The sequence below is a fragment of the Salvelinus sp. IW2-2015 genome, unplaced genomic scaffold (assembly GCF_002910315.2).
Source record: "Salvelinus sp. IW2-2015 unplaced genomic scaffold, ASM291031v2 Un_scaffold65, whole genome shotgun sequence".
Taxonomy (NCBI): Eukaryota; Metazoa; Chordata; class Actinopteri; order Salmoniformes; family Salmonidae; genus Salvelinus; species Salvelinus sp. IW2-2015.
Genome location: NW_019942510.1, coordinates 3,949 through 21,006, shown reverse-complemented (window position 1 = coordinate 21,006; position 17,058 = coordinate 3,949). Strand labels below are relative to the sequence as shown.

At 43.0% G+C, this 17,058-nt stretch overlaps 1 protein-coding gene across 1 annotated transcript; it reads left to right on the top strand.

Moving 5' to 3' along the window:
- Positions 1 to 5,566: 5,566 nt before the first annotated feature.
- LOC112068059 (sodium channel protein type 8 subunit alpha-like) lies at positions 5,567 to 10,556 on the top strand (the record flags this gene model as incomplete). The annotated part of the gene is made up of 2 exons (XM_024135073.1): positions 5,567 to 5,679; positions 10,222 to 10,556. A coding segment is annotated over exon 2 (279 nt), but the record flags the coding sequence as incomplete, so codon positions are not given.
- Between the last annotated feature and the right edge of the window lie 6,502 nt (positions 10,557 to 17,058).

The window sequence follows — 17,058 nt, the reverse complement described above, 5'->3', positions numbered from 1 at the left end:
ACAAAGACAAGTGACAGAGGGAGTATATCTACAGTGATAGAGTGGGGATTGGAACCAGGTGTGTGTAATGGGGTGGTAGGTAGCCTAGTGGTTAGGGTGTTGGTCTTGTAATCAAAAGGTTGCAAGATTAAATCCCTGAGCTGACAATGTAGAAATATGTTGTTACGCTGCTGATCAAGGAAGTTAACCCACTGTTTCTAGGCTGTCATTGAAAATATGAATTTGTTCTTAACTGACTTACCTAGTTAAATTTAAAAAACAATCAAATCAAATCAAATTTATTTTATATAGCCCTTCGTACATCAGCTAATATCTCGAAGTGCTGTACAGAAACACCTGTCTCTTATACACATCTAGATGTGTATAAGAGACAGAGAGAGAGTCCAAAACAGCAGGTTCTGGGACAGGTAGCACGTCCGGTGGACAGGTCAGGGTTCCATAGCCGCAGGCAGAACAGTTGAAACTGGAACAGCAGCAAGGCCAGGTGGACTGGGGACAGCAAGGAGTCATCGTGCCCGGTAGTCCTGACGCATGGTCCTAGGGCTCAGGTCCTCCGAGAGAGAGAAAGAAAGAGAGAAGGAGAGAATTAGAGAGAKCATACTTAAATTCACACAGGACACCGGATAAGACAGGAGAAGTACTCCAGATATAACAAACTGACCCTAGCCCCCCGACACATAAACTACTGCAGCATAAATACTGGAGGCTGAGACAGGAGGGGTCAGGAGACACTGTGGCCCCATCCGATGATACCCCCGGACAGGGCCAAACAGGAAGGATATAACCCCACCCACTTTGCCAAAGCACAGCCCCCRCACCACTAGAGGGATATCTTCAACCACCAACTTACAATCCTGAGACAAGGCCGAGTATAGCCCACAAAGATCTCCGCCACGGCACAAACCAAGGGGGGGCTACAACCCAGACAGGAAGATCACGTCAGTGACTCAACCCACTCAAGTGACGCACCCCTCCTAGGGACGGCATGAAAGAGCATCAGTAAGCCAGTGACTCAGCCCCTGTAATAGGGTTAGAGGCAGAGAATCCCAGTGGAGAGAGGGTGCCAACTCAGTAATAATAATAATAATAAGTGTTTTATTAAATAATCGCCATATTGATACGGGACGTATGTTATGTTCTTCCAGCTTCTATCCATGTATTTAGGATTCATTGTAGTTGACACAGTCCATAATGCAACGCATTCTGCTGCTGCTACGTGGTGTTATAATACTTCTTATAATTCAGAAATGTTCACAAGTTGTTCACTGTTTTCACAAGAGACAGACTGACACACATTTTCTGTTTTGACTGAGTTTTTAATAGCCTGTAGTCACATCATGCAGCCCATATACACTATACACAAGTATGTGGACATCCCTTCAAATTAGTGGATTATGCTATTTCAGCAACATCGTTGCTGACAGGTGTATCAAATCGAGCCATGCAATCTCCATAGACAAACATTGGCAGAAGAATGGCCTTACTGAAGAGTTCAGTGACTTTCAACGTGGCACGGTCATAGGATGCCACCTTTACAACAAGTCAGTGTGTCAAATTTCTGCCCTGCTAGAGCTGCACCGGTCAACTGTAAGTGCTGCTATTGTGAAGTGGAAACGTTTTGGAGCAACAACAGCTCAGCTGCAAAGTGGTAGGCCCAATAAGCTCACAGAACGGGACTGTCGAGTACTGAAGCACGTAGCACGTAAAAATCGTCTGTCCTCGGTTGCAATTCTCACTACAGAGTTCCAAACTGTCTCTGGAAGCAACTTCAGCACCTGTCAGGAGCCTCATGTAATTGGTTTCCATGGCCGAGCAACCGCACACAAGCCTAAGATCACTATATGCAATGCCAAGCATCGGCTGGAGTTGTGTAACGTTTGCCACCATTGGACTCTGGAGCAGTGGAAACGCGTTCTCTGGAGTGATGAATCAAGCTTACCCATCTGGTAGTCAGAAGGACGAATCTGGGTTTGGCGATGCCAGGAGAACGCTACCTGCCCGAATGCATAGTGCTAACTGTAAAGTAATCTTCTTTTTCACTGTGCTTATCACCCTTTGTCATGTGTAACCATTTAATAGGCTACATCAGTGCAACAATGTTATCATCATTTGCCAGTGATGCACTCTCTCCGCAACTTTTCCCGACAGTTCATTTAGCCTAGGCCTATTTTTCATTCAGCAATTAGCAAGAGCAAGCCTGCTTCTCTCCATGAAAAGCCTATTAGGCCAAGTATAAAAAATAAAAATAAATCTCCTAAAGCTTTTGTAGCTCATAGCGTTTCCTGGGATTTCACAAGAAGAGGAGTAGAGAAGCTTGTGTCTGTATCACAGGAATAGCTGGAAGAGAGAGGCTAGAGTTGTGTAGCTGAAGAAGCTCAATATTATCTAGATATTAGGCCACTCATTAGCTAAATATTAGGGCTAAAAATATTTATCTGTCAAAGTGCAAGAAAAAAAGGTTTACAGATTATGAAATGGCAGAACTGTGGGTTCCTGCACTCTACAAAAGTCGGTTTACAGTGATGTAGGCAAAAAACATGTGTCTGTTCTTGTATTTTATTAGGATCCCCATTAGCTGTGGCAATTGCAGCAGCTACTCTTCCTGGAGTCCACACAAAACATGAAACATGACATAATATAGAACATTAATAGACAAGAACAGCTTAAGGACAGAACTACATGCATTTAAAACTTCACACAGCTGGTGGGGTTTGACTATGCAAACAATTGAATTTACAACACATTAATGTTTCTTCTAAAAACAAAAAGTGATGCAGTCAGTCTCTTCTTTACTTTCCACCAAGAGAGACTGGCATGCATAGTAGGCTATTGATATTAGTCATCTGATTACAGTAAAGAACAAGACAATAACCGATTAAACGCCCTGTTTTGAATGCTTCATGCAGAAATAACTACATAAAGTCGAATCAAATTGTGGTTATCACATGCGCCGAATCCAACTTGTGTAGACTTTACCATGAAATACTTGCTTATGAACCCTTCTCAACAATGCAGAGTTTAAAAATAAGAATAAATGACTAACACAAGAGGATTAAAATGAAATGCACAAGAATTGAGCTATATACAAGGATAACCATACAGCCTTGGCCTGATTATGCAACCATTTGGATCAGTTATGGGTTTATTCTCGACAGTTCACAAGGTCCAGAAAGGTACATTAGCAGGCTACTTATATGGTGTATTTTGATCACACCATCTCTCTCTCTCCCAGGCTGGAATTCGACAGTCATATGGTGAATTTTGATCACACCATCTCTCTCTCTCCCAGGCTGGAACTCGACAGTCATATGGTGTAAATGATCAACACCATCTCTCTCTCTCCAGGCTGGAACTCGACAGTCATATGGTGTAATGATCCACAACCATCTCTCTCTCTCCCAGGCTGGAACTCGACAGTCATATGGTGTATTTTGATCACACCATCTCTCTCTCTCCCAGGCTGGAAATCGACAGTCATATGGTGTATTTTGATCACACCATCTCTCTCTCTCCCAGGCTGGAACTCGACAGTCATATGGTGTAAATGATCACACCATCTCTCTCTCTCTTCCGGGCTGAAACTCAACAGTCATATGGTGTATTTTGATCACACCCTCTCTCTCTCTCCCAGGCTGGAACTCGAACATTGACTGCCGCTATTGCCGGTTGCATTGCATGAACCAATGGTTGCATGCCACATCATTGACTGTGCAGTCGGGCATCAGATTGCTATGTCATATCTGTGCAGTCGGGCATCAGATTGCTATGTCATACCATGTGTTTAGCTTACAGAATATGTTAAATATCTATCCATGCGTTGTTAGATCTGGCATGCATCTACTCTGTAATGTAGTCAGGCAGGAATTCACCAAAAGCCATTGAAGGGATGAAAGCTTGGTCGAGTTCCTTCCCGACTACTCTGCAGGTGATGCATTGCATCAATCAATGGTTGCGTGCCATGTCATTTACTGTGCAGTAGAGCATCAGATTGCTATAGCATATGATATGGTGACTGATGTGTTAAATACCTATCCAGACGTTGTAAGATCTGGCATGTGTCTGCAATGTAGTCAGGCAGGAACTCAACCGTTGACTTGCCAGCCATTGCCATGGGGGTGTTTTTATTTGAGCAGGAAGCCCACAGCATGCTAAGTAGGGAATGTATCAACAGCCAATCCAGCACAGTCTGGAAGCTATAGCAAGCCTTGATTGGTCAATGTACTGCCATATTGCCAATCATTTCAGCTTTCTCGAATTGTTTGCTATGCTCTGTTCACCGAGCTCAACGACAGAGCTCATCTGCCTTGCTTATTTCGCTGCGAGCCGCTTTCCTTCCATTGCAAATGATGGCTTCTGTCATTTTGACATCATCTAGTAGATATTTGTTGAGTGTTGAGGTGCGCGGTAGCTGCCCATGGTGCTGAATTGTTGTTTCCTGTGCGACTGTTTACTGGCACAACTTGGGTTTAGATATGACATCTGCTTTACCTGCCCTTCCAATTAGTTAGCATACAACAGCACCTCACTCTCATTGTTTCATTTAATAACATTTGCTCTGTTGATAACAGAATGGCTAGTTATTATAGACTAAGGAAAGTTGGGCAGTTGCCATCATTTCAGCCATATGACAGTATAGGCATCTGGTTATGAACTTTTCAACAAAGGTAGACTAATAAATTATATTATTTTATGTTTCTCAGGATAAAACCATTGTAACTTCACTACCTTGAGTTTAAGGACATAGTTGTTGCTGCCATTCCCTATCTCCCCAATATATTATTGTTGAAGATGACTCTTCACTGAGTCTCACAGTACCCCAGGAACGAGCATGGTTGTCTGGACTGACTGCGGCAAAAATCATGTTGGTGACCAGATGGAAGCCTCCACATAAGCTCAGTATAACTCGATGGCAACAAAACTTCCTTGAAGTTCTTTCACTAGAGCTCTCCATAGCTCGTGTGAACAGCGCAAAGGAACCAACATTAGATACATTCAATGGAGCAGTCGAAAAGGTCAAAAGCTTATTATGAGTTCATGTAATGTAATCATGTTTGAATTTATCAATTGTATTTTGAATATCTGTAGGCCTATAGAATATCGATGTATGCAGGCTGATTCTATTCATGTGTGCCTTGGTCCAACAAACAATTTTACAAACATAAGATGAGAAATGGGTCACACCTACCGAGAAGGGGGAGGGAAAGGGGACATGGGACAGACAGGACAAATGTTTTTCATTTCTATATATATATATGTACTTGTTGAATATTATTGCCTGTCTGGGATCTGAACCACTCACAAAAACAAAAAAAATATTATAAAAAGTTGGTCACAAAAAAACAGTTTTGTCATCCACTAAAACAAACCCAGAAATCAACCATTTTAACTTTTGGATAACACATTATATGATAGTCTTCTTAACTATTAATTGAATAACTTTGTTATATTTTGTGCAATCATGTTGCTTGCGATACTGCAGTCACTGGGCCGTTTTCAAACCAAAGGCATTTACCGACACTCCCTAACAATTTGCTGAGAGTCATCAATTATGCAGGGTACCCGCACGCACTGGGAAGGAAGATAGCAGCAACAATATGGCGTCAGCCGCAGTTTCTCCCGAATCTTTTGGACATCTTCAGTTCAGTGCCGGCTGTCTGGATTTCTGTTAATGCGGGAAAAGTAAGTAGATATTATGTTGTCTTGTACCGAGGGGTTTTGGTGGAGGATGGATCATGCTACTTCCCTGTCTACAACCTGCATCCCCAATGCCGCAGAGCGGTCCCCCCTCAGAATCCTTTATCCTGAATATTGTGGATAGCGCTCCTTGCCAAAGCTTGTGCAAATATGCATGGAAAACCTAAATTACATGTAGGGATGACAGTCTTAGCTGAAAAACATAAGCTTATACTGCGAAAAGTGGTGGAGAGTGTTAAGCAGGTAAATCGGGGTGTTGGCCTGCCTCTGAACGGAATGACATTCTATGTGTCAAATTGTGAAACATACGCATACGGTGGGATGGGGAAGTGGGAGCACGTCAAACTTCAGTGCATGTTAGCGCTGACATCGACATACATGCAGGCATATAAGGTAGCGGTATGAGCTTTGAGACAACTTCTATTCTCGATACCCTAATCCTTTGTAAAACAATTTAACTGTAACTGTGATAGTGTTACCTCATGCACCCCACCTCCACTCCATCACCCCTCCCCTTGCATTTTGAGGCTATATTGCTGGAGATAGGCATGCCTCAGGTTTGGCAGTTGAAGGGGAACCGCGGCACCCCCTCCTCATCTCTTTACAGCCCCCATCCCCAAATAGAGGTGGATAACAAATGTCCACGATGGTGTTATAACCCTTCCCTGTTAATGTTGGGAGCCTTATGGCTTACCTAGGCAGCCTTTTCGGGTGTGGTGCTATACAATACGGTCGTCAATGGTATCTGGGGAGCTTACCAAAAACCATTATCAAGACAATCTATAACAATTTATACCATTTACTTCGAATGGTGGAGCTGAGATTGTTTTGGAGCAAAACAGTTAAATTAATGACATAGCCTAGAATTTATACGAGCAGTGCATGTTTTCAAATGGATTTGTGCCTCTGTCATAGAAGCATTCTCAATACTGCAGTATTTTAGTAAAGGCTTTGGCCCGCATGCCGGGGACAAGGCACGCGCGTGTGTAAACAGTGCATGAGCTACAATACAAAGTCATACTGATAGACCATACAGTGGAAGAGTTATTACCGGTTTATAACATATAGGCCAAGAAGGTGCGCATTTTACTTTCGTTAACGGTTTTACATGTGCTATGGGGTTTATCAAGTGATAACCTGTAATGACAATTGTTGGGAGAGGAAATCCTCTTATAAATTAATCGATTATTGTCCTGACATGGGCAACATGAGCAGTTTTCTGAATGACCTCCATTTTGGCTGGGGTTTAACGATGCTACCCTGTTCATTAATAGACGTATGCCAAAACACTGAAAGCGCAAGAGCCAGATTATATCCAAATCAATGGGATTGGGATGAAGTCTAGACTAATTGACTATATTGTCTTCATATTTGAGTATATAATTTATTCCAGTCCATATTGCTCTCATTCAGTATCCTATCCAGTCAATGCTAAATTAGGCAATTTGGAGTTATTGAATTCTGTGTGCCACTGGCATGTAGGCCTTCATGTGTAGACGCACTGGATATGGTGTGCTGGTGCTACCCTCGTCTGATTTCGTGCGGACTCCTCTATCAAGTTGCGTTTCTCTCCTCAATAGATCTCCACTCTGCCCCTCTTCAGATCTGTCTCCAGACTCTCCACGATGTCGGATGCTCTCAGTTTCGTCTTTCTTATAGCCCCCCTCTCAATAATGGAGTGAAACAGTTGCGATAAATAGTTAAATTACAGGCCTAGGCTACTCTGCTGGTTGGGCGTTTGGATGTCTCTTTTCTTGGCATAGAGGACACACGCATAGAGGACTCGAGCTAGCGCTTCCTTTGAGGACTCTGTCATCAGTGGTGCTGAAACGGACAGCGATAGGCAGTGCGATCTAAGGAGACGTCAGTTCAACATCTAGTTTTGATTTACATTTGGTTGAGTTGTCAACTAACGTGTATTCAACGTGAAAAAACATGTCTCTTTGTCATTGAATCTAGGTTAAAAGTTTGGTGAAAAACAGACGAAATTACCTTGCTTTGATGACTTTTTGCAAATTCAATCATTTTCCCACGTTGATTCAAAGTAATCGCATATATTTTTTGGGTTGAAATGACGTGGAAACAACGTTGATTCAACCAGTTTTTGACCAATGGGGCGGCTTCCAGAAGCCACTGGAGTTTTCTACCATCTCAGGTTCGGTTTCATGCGATTAACAATCCTTCTCACAATGGACTAATCCCTCGTCTGTCCCTCGTCTGTCTGTAGCAAAATCTAAACGGATGTTACAATTATGCTATTGGTAAATACGCATGCTTATTAAGTTCGAATATCCGGGATGGAATTAGGAACAGCATGCACTCTCATCGATTGAATGAACACGTGAGTAACCTTAATTTTTGAATGAAATGTTTTGCATCACAAGGTCCCATCCTTCTTGGAATGTGGTTGGCTATTACATTGACTTGATTTTCCTGCAGCCCAAATGAGGACAGAAGGAATATTCTTGATTAACTCTACACATTCGCTATAGGAAAGCCAGGAAAGCCTCTATGCCATCATTAGTAAATTAGGTCCCCATATGTCCTGTGGTGCATCAATGTTTGTGAATCACCTTGAACGTAGATCAATTGATGTAACATTTGTGGAAGGAGACTTGGAGGTTGCACCAGGGTCGGGTTACTTAAAACGACGACTTAATTTCCTAGTGGTACAATCTCTAGTGTCAGCGGTTTATGGGGGGGCTTTTAAGGTTTCTTTGCCCTTCGTTCATTCCTGGCCACATTAATTAGTCGTGAAATGTAGCTAACCTCTATAACATGCACTGCAATGTTCATGACGATGATACTTGAAAATATCTATATCTATATCAGATCAGATAATAGCCTACATGTTTATACAAAAAAATAACATCACACCCATGGCAATATATTTGAAAAAAACTAGATTTCCACTTAAAAGTCACAAAAATAACCTGGACTAAATTATTCTGAAATCAGAAGAATTCAAATGAATCTGTTAGGAGGCAGGTGATTCTCATTTACAGTGTAATCGTTCTCACCTATGAGTAAGTTGCAGGTGCCTACAGGGTAAAAATAGCCATTCAACCAGTTTTGACAAGAGAAAACAGAACGTTCTCCTCCATTGCACTCCATTGTAAAGTGCAAGGGTGAAAATATATTAGAGAGCAACTGTCATTTACACTAACACATTACAAGTCAACAATACTGAAAAATGAAGATCCATCATGACCAGGTTATGGCAATGATCTGTGGTGTTTTGAGAATCTACTGAAGTCATATATGTTTGTTATCCATCATACCACCTGAACTCCAGCGTTCTAGAGAAGCATTGCAATGGAACAGAAGTGGAAGAAAGTTCCAAAGGGACCATATTTAGATTTTGGTGCCATAGTACCTGCTTTTTCCAAGTTAGAATGTGGGTACAAAGGGAATATCTTATTAAGATATGTAATGTCAGGTTTTTCAGAGAGAGAGAGAGAGAGAGAGAGAGAGAGAAGAGGAAGTATCCTGGAACGTTAGTCAGATATTCCAAAGAAAGACATTTAACAGAGCTCCCCCTTCCAGAAGCAGTACAGGTCACCTGGGACAAGGGAAGAGCCCATGCAGCAGACAGACAGGTACAAGGAAACAGAGGGCTGGAGGTGCCCATTCATTCTTCTCCCTGTAGGGTCACCAAGGTAATCAGCAGGCCAGCCAGACAGCGTCAGAGCCACCATGAATGATTGAAGTAGATTGAAGTCACAGTTCTCTGTGAAAACCTCAATGGCAGCCCTGATTTCTGTGGCCTTTATCTGTATGCATTTTGAGAAAGCAAGAGAGAGAGAGGAGAGACAGAGAGAAAGAATCATAGAGTGGGAGAGAGAGAGAGTGTCTGGCTCAGGTTCTTAATGGTTGCACATCCTCTAGTCAGGATGCCTTGCTTTGTCGGCTTCCTCTCTGACAGAGATAGAACATTTCACCCAAGTCTCAGGCTTAGGGAGAGCAACAGACAGACAAATAGACAGACACCGACAGCGAGGACACAACCGAGCAATTCGTCTTGTTAATAAGCATCATAATGAAATATAAATCTATCAGATGTTTAATTCGCCTCTTTGTTAGTTCTGCCATCTAATTTGAACTAAAAGAGGAGACCTTCATGAGATGTTAGCTAGCCTTCTGAGTGTTGTTCAATTTGATTGTACCCAAGGTGATATTTTAACAAGATCATAATGACTTTTTCCATTTTGTAATTTGATAGTAGGACAGGCTATTTACCCAGATGCTGTACTGCCAAATACTTCCTAAATCATAACCAAAGTTCTTCGTGAAAATGGATGTTCTCAACTTGAGTTTCATTGGAGAAATGGATTTGTCAGCATTTATACCTTTTATCCCATCTCTTTTTCTCCTCCTCTCTCTCTCTCTCTCTCTCTCTCTCTCTCTCTCTCTCTCTCTCTCNTCTCTCTCTCTCTCTCTCTCTCTCTCTCTCTCTCTCTCTCTCTCTCTCTCGCTCCCCATCTCCCTCTCCCTCTCCCTCTCCCTCTCTCTCTCTCTCTCTCTCAGAGCCATATGTCCTGGATGAAACGTAAATAAAGCGGAAATAGCTGTAGGATGAAAACATGGCCGCGCCCGGTCTCGCACCCCCAGGACCTGACAGCTTCAAGCTGTTCACCCCCGAGTCGCTCCTTACTATCGAGGAGCGCCAATTCCAGGAGAAGATCAAGAAAAAGCCCAAGCCCAAGTCTGACAGCAGTCACCGCGAGGAAGAAGAGGAAGAACCCATGCCCAATGGTGATCTGGAGGCGGGGAAGTCCCTCCCTTTCATCTACGGGGACATCCCTAATGGGCTGGTGGCGGTACCACTGGAGGACTTGGACCCTTATTATATGAATGAGAAAGTGAGTTCCTACACCACTCAATCCCACACAGGGCTCGACATGACAAAGGGATCAAACTAACTCTCCTGCAGTGAGAAGTTAGGGGTTGGAGGGTTGTGGGGTAGGATGGGATGGGTCAGAGGTTTGAAAGTAGTACTGGTATAATATCTGTTAAAAAAATAATTTGAGGAAGGAACAAATGGATTGTACTATACTCAAATCTCTGTAGCTTGCCTTTTAAATGTATACTGCTTATGACTGTTATAAGTCCTAATGTGTGTCCCCTATAACCATGTTTATGAATGAGATGTTAAGCTTATGGGGTAAGTATAAGGAAAAAACACTACCATGGTTTGGCTATGAGTAAATTTAGAATCAAACTATCTATAGGAAACTTGATGAACCTTTTACTGCAGGGGACTAAATCAGGGTCACACAGAGTGTTTCTTGGTAGTCTTAAACAAATCTACTTTGAAACAATATTATACACCTCACTCACATTGTTATGGGCCGAAAAAAAATAAGACACCTGTACCATGTCAGATATAGAGTTGAAATGTATTCCATTTTGAGTTTGCATTCCAGTATTACACTTTATATACATCACAGAAGACTGGAATACAACAAAACCATTTGGCATAGAAACACCAGATTTACAACAGTTTTTTATTTTTATGTTTGTGTTCCACATCGTTGTACCAGCCATGAAAATAGGGTTATGGCACAGAGTCAACAGCAAAGATGACCTTGAGGTGTGTTATTGCTCTTTAATAGTTTGACCACTGGGAGAGGCAATTAGAGCCAGTCTATTCCTAAGAAGGCTCACATAGTGCTCAAAAGTATGTTCTGAATGCTCTGGCTAGCACAATTACCCAGAAGATGCTGAAGGATCCAGTAACTCTGCAGTAAATGTCTGGAGCTCTGGACCGCAGGCCTATTTGGTAATGCTTATGTAGTCTTATCTGTTGATTGATGCTCTGTGTTGCTGCACTTACTGGAAATATGCTGGTGGATGCTGGCAGCAGAGATGAGACCAACAGGCCTCTCTGAATATGTGCTATCAGTGCTCCTGCTAATTGAATTTGCTAGTGAGGAAAATCGCACTTGGATCATGAGGATGTTCTGTCGAAGCAGACAGTCTACATGTGTGTGTGTGTATCTGTGTTTCTGTGTAGGAGAATGTGGTGTGTGTGTGCAAGTTTATGCATTTAGTGTATGTACATTTCCCTGCATAGTGTACATTTACCACATCTTCATAGTATTTTTGCATGGGATACTTTTTCCCTGCCTACTTGTACCAATTTGAAGGAGATAGCAGCTGTTTTGTTTGTTGCATGGCTTCCTTAAAAATACAACCACCATATCGTATCATGATTCAGGCCAGACATCACATACGCCCAATTTGGTATGCATACACAGCACATAAGAGCTCCCATTTAGCATAAGTCAAACGGTTGCTTCCCCTACCAGCCCAGGGCACAACAGTACAGTTTCTCTTTCAGTTTAGGCCCCTCTCCCCTCAGCCTCCACCCCCCAGTGTAATCCAAGCCCAGGAGAGGAGAGGAGGGGCTGGCTGCACCTTGAGGGTGGTAGAGGTGAGGAGCAGCCTGATTCCTGGGCCAGCTGGCTGTACTGGGCTGAGTTGCTGGGCTGAGCTGGGCTGGGCAGGGCTGGAGAAAGGGTTAAGCTGAGCTGGATGGCTGGGCTAAACTGGGGGCTGGGCTGGCTTGGGTTGGATGCAGGGCTGAAGGCTAGGCTGGTGGTTGGGCAGGGCTGAGGCTGAGGCTGGATAAGAGGCTGGACTGAGCTGCAGGCTAGGCTGGGCTGGGCAGGCCTGTAGGTTAGGATGGAGGCAGGGCTGGGATGGGTTTTCTAGCCTGTAAAATAATCTAGGGCCTGCAGGGCTATAGAGACCCACTCAGCAGTGTGTGTGTCTCCTATGATCTGATGATTCATGGACTTCTATGATGGCAGCCAGAGGATGGGTGATGGCGAGGTACAATTGCTGCGTCTTCCCCCCTCTCCTTCATCCTCCCCTCTTCCTTACCCCGTTGCCCCGTTGCCAATCTGTTATGCTTGGCTCTCTCCTTCTCTTGCCTCTGCTCCCTTGTTCCTTTGTTCTCTCCTCCCTGTCCTTGAGGAGGGACAGAGGTAGACTCATTCATCAAGTGGTGTTCAGGGCTCCCTCATGCACACCTCTCTCATGTCTGGAGCTGTGTCTGTCTCAATGTTCTCCCTCCCTAGATCTCTGTGTGAATGTGTGTGTGTGTGTGTGTGTGTGTGTGTGTGTGTGTGCACGTGCATGCTATCACGCCTCCCTCACTCTGCCCTCCCAAGGACTCTTACCTTTGTGACACACGCACTGCAGGCCGGGCTGTGTGTGTGTGTCAATTACGTAAGAGGACCCGGTAGAGAGCAGAGCGCAAGTCACTGACCTGCTGGGACCAGGATGGTCTGGGACACACAATGGGCCTCCTCCTCCCTGGCCATTCAGAGCGTTTTACTACCTCCCTCCCTCCCCTCTCCCATCCACACCTTCACCATTCATGACACCTATGGGAGCCCCGGCATGCATATTAATTTGTCACCTCAAAACCTCCTCCTCCTCAATCTCTCAACCTCTTTTCTCTCTCTACCTCTCCAGGTTTCTCATTCTCTCCTCTACTCGACCGCCAATTCCCCTATCCCCTCCCGCTCTCCCCACCTCCATGTGTGCAAGCTTGCGTATGACCGTGTGTGTGTGTTGCTGTCAGCTGCAGTGAAACCTGATCACAGCACTCATGAATCGAGTGCATGAATCGAGGAAGAGGGGAGCGGTGCCGGTGAGGGAAAAGTGCAGTCACTGCAGTTTCTCTTCTCCCCTGGCTGTGGTGGATGTGTGTGTTAGTGTGTGTGTATCTGTGCATGTGAGCATTTTTGCAGGCGTATGTGTGTGTGTGACAGTGCATGTGTGTGTGAGTACGTGTTTGTTGAAGATGGGGTTGAATTTAAGTTGTGCATGTGTGTGGGAGGAGCCACAGTGAACGATGTGTGTGTGTGCCCGACCAACATGTTGGCCTGGACCCTTCGTAAAAACATTTACTTAATTGCACCCACATGATGTCCCAGGTCTAAATCAGTCCCCGACTAGAAGGGAACAATGAAAAAATGCAGTGTAACTGGCTTGGAGGTCCAGAGTTGAGTGTGAGGGAACTAGACAATACAGCACTACTGGTTGTTTAATATAGCATACAGTACCTAGCATCTACAGTAGCTTAAGCCTGGTTGTTAGATCTGTTTGTGCTTCAGACAAGCGAAAACAGGTATGGTCTGGCGACCAAGTGAATGTAAAAGAATGTAGCACTGTATGGTGTAACCAGCGTCTCTCCTGCTAGCCATTCTATCTCTATGGTGTAGCATTGACCGCCGTAGCCATTCTATCTCTATGGTGTAGCATTGACCCCCGTAGCCATTCTATCTCTATGGTGTAGCATTGACCCCCGTAGCCATTCTATCTCTATGGTGTAGTAGCATTGACCCCCGTAGCCATTCTATCTCTATGGTGTAGTAGCATTGACCCCCGTAGCCATTCTATCTCTATGGTGTAGTAGCATTGACCCTTGCTAGCCAATCTTACACTGTAAAAAGTGGGACAGCACTGTTGTTCATCTGAAGTGATTTTTCTGATTGGTATAATCCAAATGATGATGTAACCAGAGTCTCTATTGCTAGTCATTCTATCTCTATGATGTAACCAGAGTCTCTCCTGTTAGTCATTCTATCTCTGTGATGTAACCATTGTCTCTCCTGTTAGTCATTCTATCTCTGTGATGTAACCAGAGTCTCTCCTGTTAGTCATTATATCTCTGTGATGTAACCAGAGTCTCTACTGTTAGTCATTCTATCTCTATCTCTGTGATGTAACCAGAGTCTCCTGTTAGTCATTCTATCTCTATGAGTAACCAGAGTCTCTCCTGTTAGTCATTCTATCTCTATGATGTAACCAAAGTCTCTATTGCTAGCCTTCTATCTCTATGATGTAACCATTGTCTCTCCTGCTAGTCATTATATCTCTATGATGTAACCAGAGTCTCTCCTGTTAGTTATTCTATCGCTATGTACCAGAGTCTCTATTGTTAGTCATTCTATCTCTATGATGTAACCAGAGTCTCTCCTGCTAGTCATTCTATCTCTATGATGTAACCAGAGTCTCTCCTGTTAGTCATTCTATCTCTATGATGTAACCAGAGTCTCTCCTGCTAGTTATTATATCTCTATGATGTAACCAGAGTCTCTATTGTTAGTCATTCTATCTCTATGATGTAACCAGAGTCTCTCCTGTTAGTTATTCTATCTCTATGTACCCAGAGTCTCTATTGTTAATCATTCTATCTCTATGATGTAACCAGAGTCTCTCCTCTGTCATTCTATCTCTATGATGTAACCAGAGTCTCTCCTTGCTAGTCATTCTATCTCTATGATGTAACCAGAGTCTCTCCTGCTAGTCATTATATCTCTATGATGTAACCAGAGTCTCTATTGCTAGTCATTCTATCTCTATGATGTAACCAGAGTCTCTCCTGCTAGTCATTCTATCTCTATGATGTAACCAGAGTCTCTCCTGCTAGTCATTCTATCTCTATGATGTAACCAGAGTCTCTTTGCTAGTCATTCTATCTCTATGATGTAACCAGAGTCTCTCCTGTTAGTCATTCTATCTCTATGATGTAACAGAGTCTCTCCTGTTAGTCATTCTATCTCCATGATGTAACCAGAGTCTCTCTGTTAGTCATTCTATCTCTATGATGTAACAAGAGTCTCTCCTGTTAGTCATTCTATCTCTGTGATGTAACCAGAGTCCTATCCTGTTAGTCATTCTATCCTATGATGTAACCAGAGTCTCTCTGCTAGTCATTCTATCTCTATGATGTACCATAGTCTCTATTGTTAGACCATTCTATCTCTATGATGTAACGAGAGTCTCTCTGCTAGTCATTCTATCTCTATGATGTAACCAGAGTTCTATTGTTAGTCATTCTATCTCTATGATGTAACCAGAGTCTCTCCTGCTAGTCATTCTATTCTTATGATGTAACCAGAGTCTCTATTGCTAGTCATTCTATCTCTATGATGTAACCAGAGTCTCTCCTGCTAGTCATTCTATCTCTATGATGTAACCAGAGTTCTTCCTGTTAGTCATTCTATCTCTATGATGTAACCGGTCTCTATGTTAGTCATTCTATCTCTATGATGTAACCAGAGTCTCTCCTGTTAGTCATTCTATCTCTATGATGTAACCAGAGTCTCTCCTGCTAGTCATTCTACTCTATGATGTAACCAGAGTCTCTATTGTTAGTCATTCTATCTCTATGATGTAACCAGAGTCTCTCCTGCTAGTCATTCTATCTCTATGATGTAACCAGAGTCTCTATTGCTAGTCATTCTCTCTCTATGATGTAACCAAGTCTCTATTGCTAGTAATTCTATCTCTATGATGTAACCAGTCTCTCCTGCAAGTCATTCTATCTCTATGATGTAACCAGAGTCTCTATGCTAGCCATTCTATCTCTATGATGTAACCATTGTCTCTCCTGCTAGTCATTCTATCTCTATGATGTAACCAGAGTCTCTCCTGTTAGTCATTCTATCTCTATGTAACCAGAGTCTCTATTGCTAGTCATTCTATCTCTATGATGTAACCAGAGTTCTCCTGCTAGTCATTCTATCTCTATGATGTAACCAGAGTCTCTATTGCTAGTCATTCTCTATCTATGAGTAACCAGAGTCTCTCCTGCTAGTCATTCTGTCTCTATGATGTAACATTGTCTCTCCTGCTAGTCATCTATCTCTATGATGTAACCAGAGTCTCTCCTGTAGTCATTCTATCTCTATGATGTAACCAGAGTCTCTATTGTTCATCATTCTATCTCTATGATGTAACCAGAGTCTCTCCTGCTAGTCATTCTATCTCTAGGATGTAACCAGAGTCTCTCCTGTTAGTCATTCTATCTCTATGATGTAAACCAGAGTCTCTACTGTTAGTCATTCTATCTCTATGATGTAACCAGAGTTCTCCTGCTAGTCATTCTATCTCTATGATGTAACCAGAGTCTCTCATGTTAGTCATTTCTATCTCTATGACGTAAGAGAGTCTCTATGCTAGTCATTCTATCTCTGTGATGTAACCAGAGTCTCTACTGTAGTCATTCTATCTCTATGATGTAACCACAGTCTCTATGCTAGTTATTCTATCTCTATGATGTAACCATGTCTTCCTGCTAGTCATTCTATCTCTATGATGTACCCAGAGTCTCTCCTGTTAGTCATTCTATCTCTAATGTAACCAGAGTCTCTCATGTTAGTCATTCTATCTCTATGATGTAACCAGAGTCCTCTCCTGCTAGTCATTCTATCTCTATGATGTAACCAGAGTCTCTCCTGCTAGTCATTCTCTCTTTATGATGTAACCACAGTCTCTATTGCTAGTCATTCTATCTCTATGATGTAACCATTGTCTCTCCTGCTAGTCATTCTATCTCTATGA